Source organism: Entelurus aequoreus, linkage group LG10, assembly GCF_033978785.1.
Source record: "Entelurus aequoreus isolate RoL-2023_Sb linkage group LG10, RoL_Eaeq_v1.1, whole genome shotgun sequence".
Taxonomy (NCBI): domain Eukaryota; kingdom Metazoa; phylum Chordata; class Actinopteri; order Syngnathiformes; family Syngnathidae; genus Entelurus; species Entelurus aequoreus.
The window spans coordinates 872,310-889,823 of record NC_084740.1 but is presented as its reverse complement, the minus strand read 5'-3'; the positions used below and the strand labels follow the sequence as shown (position 1 = coordinate 889,823).

At 41.0% G+C, this 17,514-nt stretch overlaps 1 protein-coding gene across 1 annotated transcript in view; it reads left to right on the top strand.

Moving 5' to 3' along the window:
* Positions 1-17,514, top strand: part of LOC133658141 (prolactin-releasing peptide receptor-like) — a 103,959-nt gene that overhangs the window by 7,951 nt on the left and 78,494 nt on the right. Inside the window, exons 3-4 of the mRNA XM_062059799.1 lie at positions 11,714-12,177; positions 15,760-16,157. Coding sequence (XP_061915783.1) covers positions 11,715-12,177; positions 15,760-16,157 — 861 coding nt within the window. The 5' untranslated portion in view covers position 11,714. The remainder of the gene's footprint in view (positions 1-11,713; positions 12,178-15,759; positions 16,158-17,514) is intronic.

Genomic DNA, 17,514 nt, shown 5'->3' with positions numbered 1-17,514 from the left:
ATCAGACGAGGTCTGTATCCCGTCTTTCTTTGGCCTACGTCCTGAGCCATGTAAAACTTTTCTGTTCTCATATACATCTTAAACAATTTACAATGAAAATGACAGATACAAACGGTCTGTAAAATATTAAACGTACATTCAATGAATGGATTCAAAGCGCCAATACGTGGCAGAACAAAACATGCAGAATTTGCTATAGTTAAAACCTTAGAAAATAAAATAAAACCACAAACCTGCGGGCGACAATCAGACAATGTCGGTATCCCGTCTTTCTTTGGCTTGCGCCTAAACACACAGAATAACACTCTTTACCTACGCACATAAGCACACACATATACGCACGCACACACACACATGCATGCACACACACACACCGAACCAGTCTCATTTTACAAAGAGCAGGCGGTTGGCGGCAATAATAAATAGATATTACCTGGAATCCGAACTTAAAACTAGGAAACAACACAGGTAAACATATTCACATTCTTGGTACACACATTCATTAATTAAAGACCTCATTTCCACCGAAAAACAAACAAAAATGTCGGTGGGATCGCCCGACCGAGACTCACCCTACACAACCTTGGAGGACTACAGGGGCTCAGGAGGGACAAAAAGACATCAAACCGTCCTCTCACAGGCGAGCAGAAAAGAAAAATATTTAAAGATAAAATTCTCAAACAAATTATAATAAATGACAAAGGTGTATTTTACCTCTGTTACACCTGCATATAGACTTTCAGCTTAGAATGACATATATTCCCGCTGCTGCAAGGGAGGATTGTTATCTACAAACCCCGTTTTCATATGAGTTGGGAAATTGTGTTAGATGTAAATATAAACAGAATACAATGATTTGCAAATCATTTTCAACCCATATTCAGTTGAATATGCTACAAAGACAACATATTTGATGTTCAAACTGATAAACTTTTTTTTTTGCAAATAATTATTAACTTTAGAATTTGATGCCAGCAACACGTGACAAAGAAGTTGGGAAAGGTGGCAATAAATACTGATAAAGTTGAGGAATGCTCATCAAACACTTATTTGGAACATTCCACAGGTGAACAGGCAAATTGGGAACAGGTGGGTGCCATGATTGGGTATTAAAGTAGATTCCATGAAATGCTCAGTCATTCACAAACAAGGATGGGGCGACGGTCACCACTTTGTCAACAAATGCGTGAGCAAATTGTTGAACAGTTTAAGAAAAACCTTTCTCAACCAGCTATTGCAAGGAATTTAGGGATTTCACCATCTACGGTCCGTAATATCATCAAAGGGTTCAGAGAATCTGGAGAAATCACTGCACGTAAGCAGCTAAGCCTGTGACCTTCGATCCCTCAGGCTGTACTGCATCAACAAGCGACATCAGTGTGTAAAGGATATCACCACATGGGCTCAGGAACACTTCAGAAACCCACTGTCAGTAACTACAGTTGGTCGCTACATCTGTAAGTGCAAGTTAAAACTCTCCTATGCAAGGCGAAAACCGTTTATCAACAACACCCAGAAACGCCGTCGGCTTCGCTGGGCCTGAGCTCATCTAAGATGGACTGATACAAAGTGGAAAAGTGTTCTGTGGTCTGACGAGTCCACATTTCAAATTGTTTTTGGAAACTGTGGACGTCGTGTCCTCCGGACCAAAGAGGAAAAGAACCATCCGGATTGTTATAGGCGCAAAGTTGAAAAGCCAGCATCTGTGATGGTATGGGGGTGTATTAGTGCCCAAGACATGGGTGACTTACACATCTGTGAAGGCGCCATTAATGCTGAAAGGTACATACAAGTTTTGGAGCAACATATGTTGCCATCCAAGCAACGTTACCATGGACGCCCCTGCTTATTTCAGCAAGACAACGCCAAGCCACGTGTTACATCAACGTGGCTTCATAGTAAAAGAGTGCGGGTACTAGACTGGCCTGCCTGTAGTCCAGACCTGTCTCCCATTGATAATGTGTGGCGCATTATGAAGCCTAAAATACCACAACGGAGACCCCCGGACTGTTGAACAACTTAAGCTGTACATCAAGCAAGAATGGGAAAGAATTCCACCTGAGAAGCTTAAAAAAATGTGTCTCCTCAGTTCCCAAACGTTTACCGAGTGTTGTTAAAAGGAAAGGCCATGTAACACAGTGGTGAACATGCCCTTTCCCAACTACTTTGGCACGTGTTGCAGCCATGCAATTCTAAGTTAATTATTATTTGCAAAAAAAAAATAAAGTTTATGAGTTTGAACATCAAATATCTTGTCTTTGTAGTGCATTCAATTGAATATGGGTTGAAAAGGATTTGCAAATCATTGTATTCCGTTTATATTTACATCTAACACAATTTCCCAACTCATATGGAAACGGGGTTTGTCAAAAAAAAAAAACATCCATCCTGTGGAGAAAAGGCTGCAGCTTGGACAATGGCTGAGGTTCATAAGAACCACTGTGGGAAAAGGACGTAAACAGCAAGAACATGCTAATCATTTATTTATGTGACACCTTGAAAAGCCTCCGAATACTCTTGCGACATACTTTATATGCGGTGTACTGTAGTGTACCAGCCTTATTGCTGAGCGCTCCACTACCTTCTATCCATCAACTGTCGCGATGGCAGTGAGTGGGCTCCAACAGCTATTTGAAGGCAAAAAGCACAATGCATAATGTGTCCCTGCATGCTGCCTCTGAAGGTATTACAGGCAATGAAATGTCAATTCTTGCATCGCGCTCGCTCAAGAAAATCATTTGTGCACCTCAGCAGCAAATCTGCGGCAAGTCAAGATTTGGAACTATGATAATCACTTCAACTACTTTGGAGAAATGCATTTTTTTCGGCGGGTATAAATGTCAAATGTGACCGCTGTGTCGTCCAATCTTGCGTCGACGATATTGACTCGCATATAAGACGACCCTAAATGTAACCCCACTCCTATTTTTCAAGACTCGCTTTTAGTTATATATTTTTTTAAAGACAGAGTCATGCTTGTGTTATTTTCGGCTGTATGAATGGTTCAAAACGCGAAAAAGGATAGACTTTTCTTCAGAGTTCCTTGAGAGGTAATCAAAAAGGGCGGCAGAGTGCAAGATTTTACGAACACCTCACACTCCAGTCCAAGGGAGCAGAGTCGTAAGAATGCATGAGTTTGCAGTGATCACTTCGTTAAAGGTGTGTTTGATAGACTTTTAACGGTTATGAATTCCTATTTAAGTTTTATCTTGGTATTATTTGTATTTCTTATACACATTTGCTACAAGTGTTTTGAAAAGCACCAATCAAAGCAATTGTCAGCAAAATCTAAAAGAGTCAAGCTTTTGCCAAAGGCAGCAATCATTAATGAAGCTTTCAGCACATGCACAATGTTAACATCTATAGTTATATTTTGATAAAGAGGGGAAAAACATGCCACTCGTAAATGGTGCGTACAACAGCAACAAACATGGCGACTTAGACGCTAAGCTAAATCATAAAATGCAACCTTACCTGAGCAAAAAAAATGCATATTTATCCGGGAGAGTCTTGATACTAATTTCCTTGACCCAGCCACACACAAAGAAGTTGTAGACCTCAATGCTTTTCCAAGTTTTCATCCGTTTTGTCGTGTAGAATGACGCCGGAGCACATGATAGTTCGATATGTCTGGGAACGACATTGACGGATACCGTATTTTTCGGACTATAAGTCGCAGTTTTTTTCATAGGGGGTGCGACTTATACTTAGGAGCGACTTATTTGTGAAATTATTAACACATTACCGTAAAATATCAACTAATATTATTTAGCTCATTCACGTAAGAGACTAGACGTATACGATTTCATGGGATTTAGCGATTAGGAGTGACAGATTGTTTGGTAAACGTATAGCATGTTCTATATGTTATAGTTATTTGAATGACTCTTACCATAGTATGTTACGTTAACATACCAGGCACGTTCTCAGTTGGTTATTTATGCGTCATATGACGTACACTTATTCAGCCTGTTGTTCACTATTCTTTATTTATTTTAAATTGCCTTTCAAATGTCTATTCTTGGTGTTGGGTTTTCTCAAATACATTTCCCCAAAAAATGCGACTTATACTCCAGTGCGATTTATATGTTTTTTTCCTTCTTTGTTATGCATTTTCGGCCGGTGCGATTTATACTCCGGGGCGACTTATACTCCGAAAAATACGGTAATCCTTGATATCACTCGACAAATCTTTTGTTGATAAAGTATAGAGATCTATTCTATTGCATAGTTAGATTTTTTGCTCATATCTGCTTTGAGCAAAAAGATTTAAGCCTCCTTTGTCCTCAGATAGTTCACGCGCTTGGCTTGGTCAACCAAGCCAAGTCATCTTGGCTTGGTTGACCACGGCTGGTTTTCACTAACGGGAAGAAGTCACGTGACGGAATACATACAATACTGGGTTGATGTGGTCCAGTGGCATTTTGACGGAGTTAGGATTATTTTTTTTATTTTTTTTTGATTCAACAAACCAAAAAACCTCTCCACTTACAAATATTTTACATTAAATAATAATATTGAAAGAAAATTAACAAACATTTTTTGTGTCAAAAATTAACTGGAAGAAGCAAAAGCCTATAATGTCACTCAGATTGAATAATCAAATTATTTGTCAAGAGTACAATACATAATCACCTTATATATAAGAAACAATATTCAGTATATTATAGTGTTGTCCCGATACTAATATTTTGGTGTAGGTACCAAAATTATTTAGATACTTTTCGGTACTTTTCTAAATAAAGGGGACCACAAAAAAATTGCATTATTTACTTTATTTTAACAAAAAATCTTAGGGTACATTAAACATATGTTTCTTATTGCAAGTTTGTCCTTAAATAAAATAGTGAACATACAAGACAACTTGTCTTTTAGTAGTAAGTAAGCAAACAAAGTCTCCTAATTTAGCTGCTGACATATGCAGTAACATATTGTGTCATTTATCATTCTATTATTTTGTCAAAATTATTAAGGAAAAGTGGTAGAAAATGAATTATTAATCTACTTGTTCATTTACTGTTAGTTAGTATCTGCTTACTTTCTCTTTTAACATGTTCTATCTACACTTCTGTTAAAATGTATTACCATATTTTCCGCACTATAAGGCGCACCGGATTATAAGGCGCACCTTCAATGAATGGCATATTCTAAAACTCTGTTCATATATAAGGCGCACCACATTATAAGGTGCATCGCATTATAAGGCGCATAGAATAGACGCTACAGTAGAGGCTGGGGTTACGTTATGCATCCATTAGATGGAGCTGCGCTAAAGGGAATGTCACAAAACAGTCAGATAGGTCAGTCAAACTTTATTAATAGATTACAAACCAGCGTTCTGACAACTCTGTTCACTCCCAAAATGAATAAACAGCTGTTTTATTATTTTCTCCGAGGTAAAGTCAGTGACGTGGTGTTTTGTTTATCTTTTAACAACAGCAAGGTATAACATGTAGCGCAACATTTATATCACATAGTGGAGGGGAACTTTTCCCTGATTCAATAAACACGTAAAAAACAGCGATACTGTTACGGTAAATCAAACGATAGTGCAATCACAATATAGTAACACTCGAAATAGTGCAGAGCAGTAACACTATATCAATAACTCAAAGTAGCTCAAACGTTAATGTCACACAATACAACACACAAAATAAACATGTAAAGCTCACTTTATGAAGTTATTCCTCATCCATGAATCCCTCCAATTCTTCTTTTTCAGTGTCCGAATTAAACAGTTGGGCGAATACGGCATCCATGCCCGGCTCCGTCGAAGTCGAAGTCGTCATTAATGGAGTCAGTGTCGCTGCTGCTCTATTCCCGTGTTCTACTGCGCGACTGATCGTCTTAAGTTTAAACTCTGCGTCGTAAGCGTGTCTCTTAATAGGAGCCATTTTGGGATCTTACATAAACAAACAAATGGAAATGAAACGGCACGCCTCGCGCAGTCATATATCCCAGCATGCACCGCGCGCTTCTTCTTCTTCTACGGGGGAAAATGAAGACGAGGGAAATGAAACGGCACGCCTCGTGCACTGATATATCCCTGCATGCACTGCGCGCTTCTTCTTCTTCTTCTACGGGGGAAAATTAAACGGCACGCCTCGCGCAGTCATGTATCCCAGCATGCACCGCGCGCTTCTTCTTCTTCTACGGGGGAAAATTAAGTCGGCGGCTGCTTACCGTAGTTGCGATTGATTGAAACTTTTACCTGTTGGAGGCTCAATATTGGTCCATATATAAGGCGCACCGGATTATAAGGCGCACTGTCAGCTTTTGACAAAATTGGAGGTTTTTAGGTGCGCCTTATAGTGCGGAAAATACAGTAATTACTTATTCTTCTGTTGTTTGATACTTTACATTAGTTTTGGATGATACCCCAAATTTGGGTATCATTCCGATACCAAGTCGTTACAGGATCATACATTTGTCAAAATCAAAGTCCTCATGTGTCCAGGGACATATTTCCTGAGTTTATAAATATAATATCAATTTAAAAAAATAAAAAAAAGAAGATGTTGTGATCCCAAAAAATATCTACGTAGTCATAGTAGTATCGACTAGATACGCTACTCTACTTGGTATCATTACAGTGGATGTTAGGTGTACATCCACCAATGGCGTTTGTTTACATTTGACGCCGGTGAGCTACTGTGTGTGGGGTGGCGGACCGGTACTTTTCAGAGGCGGTATAGTACCGAATATGATTCATTAGTATTGCGGTACTATACTAATACCGGTATACCGTACAACCCTAGTATATTATTACAAGATACATATCTTAATATATAATATATAATTACAAAACCCGTACTCATTTTGTACTTTTTCTTTTGCGTCCCAGTTATTTACAGTAAAAAGTATACCAACACAAGTTGTTTGTGATATTTTAAGTCGAAATATTAGAAACCCCTCTCAGAAAAATCGGTCAATGGTCAATAGCTTTCTATGGACCAGGACCAGAAGGTTTTATGACTTTTAAGAGCTAGTAGTATTAGTAATAATACAATAATGACGACACATTAAAATAGTATGGATTACACTTTTTTGTCCCCAATCTACTCAGAAATAACAATAACAAGAAGTAATAGCAAGACGTGACATAGGCTTGTTGTCACCAAGCTCACCGAGCTCACTGATTGGCTAACGGGGAAACCCATCGAATCTGATTGCCTCATTGAGAAGCCTTTCTCGTGGAGCTTTTACTGCAGCTCGTAAAATATAAGGCTAGCAGGAGTCTCTTTTTCTGTCTATTTTGTTTCAGTGACCTTTTTATTGATTAACACCTATGCAAATATTTAACATAACTAAATGTGATTTCCTTGATATATCTTTTTTAGACTGTTTTTTTTTTCTCGTTTTAATGCACCTAGTTTTGTTTTAACCAAAACAAAACAGTTTGGAGTTTTAAATTAGTTTTTGTTTTGTTTTTTTGGATGAATTGTTCATATTCTAACCTTACTTAATGGAAATAAGTAAGGTTAAAGGAAATAATAACCTGGCAGGCCCAAACGCATTGTGAGTATCTGCTGGGAACATCTAGCAGAGTCTCCTGTCAGAGAGAGTTTCAATTCCCACCTCCAGAAGAACTTTGAACATGTCACGAGGGAGGTGCTGGACATTGAGTCCGAGTGGACCATGTTCCGCACCTCTATTGTCGAGGCGGCTGATTGGAGCTGTGGCCGCAAGGTAGATGGTGCCTGTCGTGGCAGTAATCCTAGAACCCCTTGGTGGACACCAGCGGTGAGGGATGCCGTCAAGCTGAAGAAAGAGTCCTATCGGGTTCTCTTGCCTCATAGGACTCCGGAGGCAGCGGACAGGTACCGACAGGCCAAGCGGTGTACGGCTTCAGCGGTCGCGGAGGCAAAAACTCGGACATGGGAGGAATTAGGGGAAGCCATGGAAAACGACTTCCAGACGGCTTCGAAGCGATTCTGGACCACCATCCGCCGCCTCAGGAAGGGGAAGCAGTGCACTGTCAACACCGTGTATGGTGAGGATGGTGTTCTGCTGACCTCGACTGCGGATGTTGTGGATCGGTGGAGGGAATACTTCAAAGACCTCCTCAATCCCACCAACACATATGAGGAAGCAGTGCCTGGGGAATCTGTGGTGGGCTCTCCTATTTCTGGGGCTGAGGTTGCTGAGGTAGTTAAAAAGCTCCTCCGTGGCAAGGCCCTGGGGGTGGATGAGACCCGCCCGGAGTTTCTTAAGGCTCTGGATGCTGTGGTGCTGTCTTGGTTGACAAGACTCTGCAATATCGCGTGGACATCGGGGGCGGTACCTCTAGATTGGCAGACCGGGGTGGTGGTTCCTCTCTTTAAGAAGGGGAACCGGAGGGTGTGTTCCAACTATCGTGGGATCACACTCCTCAGCCTTCCCGGTAAGGTCTATTCAGGTGTACTGGAGAGGAGGCTATGTCGGATAGTCGGACCTCGGATTCAGGAGGAACAGTGTGGTTTTTGTCCTGGTCGTGGAACTGCTCTATACTCTCGGCAGGGTCCTTGAGGGTGCATGGGAGTTTGCCCAACCAGTCTACATGTGCTTTGTGGACTTGGAGAAGGCATTCAACCGTGTCCCTCGGGAAGTCATGTGGGGAGTGCTCAGAGAGTATGGGGTATCAAACTGTCTGATTGTGGCGGTCCGCTCCCTGTACGTTTAGTGTCAGAGCTTTGTCCGCATTGCCGGCGGTAAGTCGGACACGTTTCCAGGGAGGGTTGGACTCCGCCTAGGCTGCCTTTTGTCACCGATTCTGTTCATAACTTTTATGGACAGAATTTGTAGGCGCAGTCAAGGCGTTGAGGGGATCCGGTTTGGTGGCTGCAGGATTAGGTCTATGCTTTTTGCAGATGAGATGGTCCTGATGGCTTCATCTGGCCAGGATCTTCAGCTCTCACAGCCGAGTGTGAAGCGACTGGGATGAGAATCAGCACCTCCAAGTCCGAGTCCATGGTTCTCGCCCGGAAAAGGGTGGAGTGCCATCTCCAGGTTGGGGAGGAGACCCTACCCCAAGTGGAGGAGTTCAAGTACCTCGGAGTCTTGTTCACGAGTGAGGGAAGAGTGGATAGTGAGATCGACAGGCGAAATGGTGCGGCGTCTTCAGTAATGCGGACGCTGTATCGATCCGTTGTGGTGAAGAAGGTGCTGAGCCGGAAGGCAAAGCTCTCAATTTACCAGTCGATCTACTTTCCCATCCTCACCTATGGTCATGAGCTTTGGGTTGTGACTGAAAGGACAAGATCACAGGTACAAACGGCCGAAATGAGTTTCCTCCACCGGGTGGCAGGGCTCTCCCTTAGAGATAGGGTGAGAAGCTCTGCCATCCGGGTGGAGCTCAAAGTAAAGCCGCTGCTCCTACACATCGAGAGGAGCCAGATGAGTTGGTTCGGGCATCTGGTCAGGATGTCACCCGAACGCCTCCGTAGGGAGGTGTTTAGGGCACGTCCGACCGGTAGGAGGCCACGGGGAAGACCCAGGACATGTTGGGAAGACTATGTCTCCCGGCTGGCCTGGGAACGCCTCGGGATCCCCCGGGAAGAGCTGGACAAAGCAGCTGGGGAGAGGGAAGTCTGGGCTTACCTGCTTAGGCTGCTGCCCCCGCGACCCGACCTCGGATAAGCGGAAGAAGATGGATGGATGACGGGGAAGGGTGGCTCATTTTTGCATTTACAGATTCACACATGCAAACCAACAGCTGCCAACATACCTCCTTTCTACCCAAACAACTTTTCTCAGAGCTTTTCTTCCGGCCATTCACGCACAAATAATGTGAAAAGAGGCAGTAGAAGTACATTTGGAAAAAAGGCTGTTTAGCAGGTTAAAAAACCCAAAAAGGAGGATTCATGATGTTATTATAAAGGTAAGGCGGATCAATGAAGCAGAGTCATTTAACTGTCAGACAGAGAAAATATCCAACTTTTATTTATACATCATAGGATTGGATGCCGATGTTTGCTTTTGTTAATAGATCTACGATCGGTTTTAGCTCAGCTGTGTCACAGAATTTGCAGGTACATGGCTAAAGATTTTACTCATGAAAGATTCCTTCAAAAGAGATGCACGCTCTGAAAGACACAATTGCATTTCCATATTCCTTGTTACACACATGCAGGAGTTGCATGAATTCCAGGAGGTTGTGTGTCTTTGAGAGCAAGTATCAACAAACGTGTCGTCTATCCACAGTGCGAAATTGCTTCTAAAAATACTAATCCTCACCACCATGTGGGTAAAAAATACTTAATACTTTATATAACCTTTTTATTAAGTAGCATTATCACTGGAGGACTAGAGGTAACGGAATGGCTATGCATGCTACACACACACCGAGCAGGACAACACAAGAAGCTAATTGCTAAAGTTTGAATGTAAAGTAGGGGTGATCGATCCAGACGTTGACTATTGATACTTAGTGTAGTATCAGTGTATAAACAATACTAAAGTGATTAGATCAATATTGTTTTTGTTGAATTTACAATGTCATTGTTTTTTCATATTTGTTACTGTATACATACTCAGGGAGTAAGTATGTTGATACAAGAAGACTTCGAGGGAAAAACTAAATTATTTAAATGGGAGCCAATAGCACTTTTTGCTTTTGTTTAATTATTGTGCACGGGTAATGTTTTTTGGTTAAAAAAAAGAATAGTATGTAGCATTCAATGCCACATATTTAACACATCATCTGATTTACAACAATACTAGCAAATTCTAAATGTGATATAACAAGCTTGTGTCAAGACTTGGTCCTTGGGGTGTTTTGTTTTACCGGAATGCAACGGAAAGTTGGCACGGGCAAGACGTGAATGTGAGTACATATTTTATTTAACACTATCAAAAAAGAACAAACAAAAGGCGCACACAAAGGCGGAGAACAAACTTGACTATTGAAACGAATCTTGCACAAGAGCAGAAACTATAAACAATAAACAAAAACTTACTTGGCATGGAACGGTGAAACAAACAGCGTGAACTGAGCATGGAATCGTAAACATGGCATGAAGCAGAGTGATGATAATGTCGCCAGGCCAACTGCCTGGCAACTGAAAGCTTAAATAATCGTGACATGATTACAACAGGCGCGTGTGTCCAAATGAGTTCGGTGCGTGAGTCCAAAAAAAAAAAGGTGAAACTAATAAGTAGTCATGGAAACAAAACAAGCAAGAGTGCACAACCAGGAACTAAAAAGAGTCCAAAAAATAAACCGCACATGGCCAAACAAAAACATGATCAACAGACATGACAGCTTGTTAAAATGTGTTTTATTTAGTTACTTGCTATAAAACATTTTCATTTCAGAAATTAATAGTCAAAGTCTCGGATCAGGCCAGAATGTTAAACGGAACATTCCTACTTTTATTATTATTTTGTTATTCCGTTACATTGAAACCCTGATTTAATAAGATGTTTCTGTGGTGGATTTTGTCTTCAAACTGAATGAAAGAAATAAAACAGATTTTGATTATATTTGAGTCAATATGTTGTTACAGCGATTAAAAGAGGAAATACAGTATTATCTTTGTAAAGGCAGACTTTTGACACAGAAACTGTTGAGGCTGTTTAGTAAGATTTTACACTGAAAAGTTTTGCTTTGCAATTTTCCCCAAAACTTCCAACGTCAAATTCCTTCCTAGACGTATTGACTGATCTGCCAACCGTGGAATGTGATGAGAAGCATGAAAGAATGACATTTCCTGTTTGTCTTCCATTGGGTCAGCATGGATGTCCTCATGAAAGTGGACCTCACACTGACCAACACCACCAGCCACCCAGGAGAACCTGACCACCTGGACTTAATCAAAACCCAAGGACTGAACCACAGTGACCCACTGAACATGTTTGTGGGCATGGAGCTGCTTCTTCGTTTCAAACCTCTCTTCATGCCGCTCTACTGCCTCGTCGTGGTCATCGCCAGCGTGGGGAACTCCTTCCTGTTGACTTGCATCCTGGTGGATAAAAAACTCCACAACGCCACCAACTTTTTCATCGGAAACCTGGCTGCTGGAGACCTGCTGATGTGTCTGAGCTGCGTGCCGCTGACCATGTCCTATGCCTTCGACAGCCATGGATGGGCTTTTGGGAGACCGCTGTGTCACTTGGTGCCTTTGCTGCAATGTGCTACTGTGTTTGCGTCCGTGCTGTCCCTCACAGCCATCGCTGTGGACCGATACGTCGTCTTAGGTAAGACACATCTTGGAAGCCATGCTTCCTTGGTCCACTCTTCCCCAAGTCTTGCAGTCTGTAGGTGACCTCATTCAATCCTGTATGGATCCTCTTACTGTGGTGTGTCTAAGGATGGGTACCGAAATCGTAGCTTTTGTACAGTTCCAACAAGTATTGTATGAATAATAACCCTAATCTACACTTATTATAGTAGCCCAAATATTCACATTTGCACAACTACAGTAACAAAAGTCCATCCAAAAAGTCATTTATTTTGGATATATCATTTCAAAGAAAAAAGGCACTGGACTTTAAGGGGAACTGCACCTTTTTGGAAGTTTGCCTACCGTTCACAATCATTTTAAGAGTGACAAGAACACACATGTTTTTTTATGAAGATGATACTTGAACACTTGAAAAATGCGGCTAATGGGAGTCACTGTAGTAGCCTTCAAAGCCCTCTAAAACAACATTAAAACTCTCCATCAATGTTTTATATACACAGGGCAAGTCTATATATAATGTAGTAACAGACACGTTCATAACAATATGTAATATGTTCAATATTTACCGTATTTTGATCATTTTAATTATTTCCGGGACTGATTTCTTCCGCACACTGATTAGTGTTTCCATAGCAGCGCACGTCTGACTTCCAGTGTGTTTCTACTTCCAGAATCAAACACGAGTGTGTTTTGTAATCATGGCAGACTTGGTAACAGACAACGAAGACGACTATTTTTGGACAAATGAGGATTCACAACCTTATACTTTTGAAGCTAAATATCTGCTGCTTACAGAAGCGAGCACAAAGGAAGAGTGAGACGTTGGAGCAGACAGCCGGCAGAGGGGGATGAAGGCCATTTTGACGCTAGAAATATGGAATTTGGAAACAAGTTGTTTCGATATAAATGGATTGCTTACCCAAAATCAACAGGAAACGTCCCCAGCTGGACCAGACGAACAACTGTCCATCGAGTGAGTCACTTTAATATCGATCATGATAGATGCAGCACGCCACGCGTGTTAGTACAACTACAGTACATACGCTGTCTGGCTAGCTCAGCTGTGTACAAACAAAACATGAAATGTGGGCTAAAACTTTACAGATACTGTAATATGATTGTTTATGTTTTTCAGGCAGTACAGCTTGGTGTTTTATCGCAGTGTAGTGCATTACAAACTGAAACACGTTCCGTGTTGTTGTAGAAGCTAGCTTATTTCTTGCCGTAGCTAGCTTTTACAGCTAATACTGAAGCACGCCGATGTGTTAGTACGCAAAAAGAAAAAAAAGAAGAAAAGAGTTCACAGGTTACGGAACATAAATGAAGTATTGTTGATGGTTTTTGAATGCTTCTTTAAAGTGATTTAGAGGTAAAATTGATTGCTCCCATTAGCTGCATTGCTAGCCACCGAGTATGAGCTGATTTTTATATGTTAGAAAGCAAAAAAAAAAACTGTTGTCTTCTTGTCTCTCATAATAATTGTGAGCGATAGGCAAAATTCCCCCCAAAAAGTGCGGTTCCCCTCATATTCTGATTTATTTTCTACATTTAGAACACTTCCTTGTGGTCTACGTAACATGTAATGGTCGTTCTTTGGTCAAAAATGTGCATAGATTATGTTTTACAGACCGTTTTAAAGTCCCTGCGGGAAGTCTTACTTACGTAGTTGCACTTCTACAGTGTCTTCTCCCCTCCATACTTGTAGTAGTTTTTAGTGCTTCTATAGCGAGTCTACTAATAGATATAAGTTAAAACTATACGCTACTTTGTGTTAGAAATGGCAACAGCGGAGGGTGCATGTACACAACAAGAGGCTGTCCAATTCTGATTTTTTTTTGTCAAAACCAATCTTTTTAGTGGCCGTTCGCGTTACAAAAAAAAAAAAAAAAAAAAAAATCTAATGTGAATGCAATCTTACCCGCATGCGGCCATGATGTCTCATGCACTGCAGTGTTTACAGAAGTAAACATGGCTTCCACTCTAGTTGATCTCAGTACTGGCGCATTTGAGGCAATTTCAAGGATTTTGTGCAATCAAAGTCAACATTTTCTGAACCGAATTGTGATTAAGGGCTATATAAGTGAACTTTAATTGATTGATTGACGTGAGTTTCTAAAACGTATTATTTTCACTTGTTTTCAAACATTAGGCCTGTTATAACGTTATAAATAACTGTAAAATATGCATCATTTGTGGAGGACTGATTAATGCCAAAGAGTTACAGTCTGGAAGAGATTCATATGGCAACCATTCCTGGGTGGATCTCGCGTGAGAGGAAATATGGGGGGGTTAATCATTTTGCAATGCAGTCTGCTGAAAATGATGGAAAGCGCCACACTACATAGCAACTGACATTGTGTTCAGAGTTGGAGTTGCCACAAAACACATTTTAAGATATTCAACACTCTACTGGATGGGAAAAGTGCACTCCCCCCACCCCCAATTCGTCACGTTTCATGTGTCAGGTAATGCGTGACGAATGAGGCCACATGACTCGCTTTCCTACTGTACAAGCGCTCAAGCGAGATGTTATCAATGCATGAATGACTACTTTTGAGTACTTTGTGGGCAGTTATGCTTTGACCTTCCTAAGGAGTTTCCGAAGAAGGGTGGCAGTAGGTCCGGGCCGAGGGCACTGTTCAGGCCAGAAAAGAGATCAGGCTCACCAAAAATGACGATCTTAGTTTCTTTTGTCATTTAAATTGAGACAATTTATGGACATCCAGTCATTTACCTCTTGTAGGCATTAAATTAGTGTTTTAGGTGAGTCTGTTTTGGAAGTAAAGTGTAGAAACATTTGCACATCATCTGCTAAGATAGGAAAAGGGATTTTATTTAGTTATTTTTCCAAAATTACCCCTTTTCATTGAAGGCCACACCACAGTAAGGGCTGCCTTTAGAGGGTCGCTTTTTTTTGTTTTTTTATTAATTTAAATTATGCATGCAGGTAATTAATCATCATTAATCAAAATTCGAGTACGATGCATCCGATTAAAAGCAAATTATCATTTAACAGCACTAATGTAAATGTAAATAAATTATACTATCACACATTTGCTGATGCATTTAATTAGATTTTTTATGTACAAATGAATGGGTAACTTGCTTTGAAGTCATAAATAAAGGTGACAAGCAGATATTTAACTATTTATTTTTGTCTTTACAAAAATATTTTTAACACAGTACATGATGTAATGTTTGGCATGATTAGATAATATTTAAATTATATGCATTATATCACTTATATATATATGTATAAATATAAAACACTTTTTTTTTTAAAGAACAAATGCATTTAGTAAAACATTGAAGTATTTTATTGAAACATGTTTTCCAGGCTTTAGTGGGCCACGTACACTGACGTGGCGGGCCAGATCTGGCCCTGGGGCCTTGAGTTTGACATCTGTGATGTAGCGATAGAATAATACCGGGCCCAAAATTAATACTTGAGGCGCGCCACAGGTTAGAGGAGATTTTCCAGAAAAATGTCCAAGGTTGACAGCGACAGACCAGATCATTTCTTCAAGCATCAGCTGAAATGTGTTGCTTCCTTTGTGTCTTTCTTTGTCTTGATGTTTCCATTTTCTTCTCTCAGCTCACCCTGTGCGAAGGAGGATCTCTTTGTGGGGTTGTGGCGCGGTGGCGACGGCTGTCTGGCTTTTGTCTCTGGCCTTGGCGGCGCCGCCGTCCTTTTACACACGCTACCTCGACCTGCGGCCCAGTGGCGTAGACCTCGTGGTTTGCGAGGAGTTCTGGCCTGAAAACGGCAATCTGCGACTGCTCTATTCCTGCTTCATCCTCATTACCTCCTACATGATCCCACTGCTGTCCGTCAGCATCTCGTACTGCGCCATCAGCCTCAGCCTCAAGCGCTATGCGGTACCCGGCGAGCGGGCCGGCGGGAAGCAGCACTGGAAGCAAAAGAGGAGGAAGACCTTCTCGCTGTTGGTGGCCTCAGTGCTCGCCTTTGCTCTCTGCTGGCTGCCTTTGCAGGTAACTATGTCCAAAAAGTCTCTCCATGAATGTTTCATGCTTCATCAAACGCACACACAGGATTAACTGCCCATAAAAGGAATAAATTGTAGACATCGTTATGAGAGATACGATGTTCACCATGAGCCGTGCCAAAGTCTCCCATATTAGATCATCACAGTAATGGGAGAGGCAAGTTAATGCAGCATAGCTGAACAAACATGTCTTCGGTAGATCAAGTAGATCACCACCAAGATAGCAGGATAGCAATTTTGGAGCAATCAGGCTATCATCCCCACAAGAGAGCAGAATATATATCCACAAGTATTGCCAGCTATTTCTACAATAATGATTGTGTTGACTTTTTCAGTGGATAGAAAATCTATACTGCTATATAAGCTGCATACTGACTACTCTAAAGCAGTGTATCTAGGGGAACTGCACTTTTTTGGGGGAATTTTGCTATATAAGCTGTACACTGACTACTCTAAAGCAGTGTATCTAGGGGAACTGCACTTTTTGGGGGGAATTTTGCTATATAAGCTGTACACTGACTACTCTAAAGCAGTGTATCTAGGGGAACTGCACTTTTTGGGGGGAATTTTGCTATATAAGCTGTACACTGACTACTCTAAAGCAGTGTATCTAGGGGAACTGCACTTTTTGGGGGGGATTTTGCTATATAAGCTGTACACTGACTACTCTAAAGCAGTGTATCTAGGGAAACTGCACTTTTTTGGGAGAATTTTGCCTATCGTTCGCAATACAAATGAGAGACAAGAAGACAAAATATTTTTTTTTTTTTTTTGTGCTATCTGACATATAAAAATCGGCTTGTCCTAAGTGGCTAGCAATGCAGCAAATGGGGGAAATCAATTCTACCTCTAAATCACTTTAAAAATCCATTGAAAAACCGTCACCAATACTTAATTTACGTTCCATAACCTGTATAATAACCAAGCTGTAGCGACATTGTTATTGTGAGAGCGAACACTTTGGAACTCTTTTTCTAGCGTAGTAACACATCGGCATGCTTTCGGTATTAGCCGTAAAAGTTAGCTTCTACGACAACACGAAATGCGTTTCAGTTTGTAATGCACTACACTGCGATAGGACACCAATTTGTACTGACTGAAATACATAAACAATCATATTACAGTATCTGTAAAGTATTAGGCCACATTTCATGTTTTGTTTGTACACAGCGAGCCAGACAGCATATTTACTGTAGTGCTGCGTGTATCATGATCAATATTAAAGTGACTCACTCAATGGACAAATGTTTTTTCCGGTTTATGTGGGTAAGCACTCCATTTATGTCAAAATAGCATGGCTTTAAGTTCAACATTTACAGCGGCAAAGTCACTTTCACCTCACT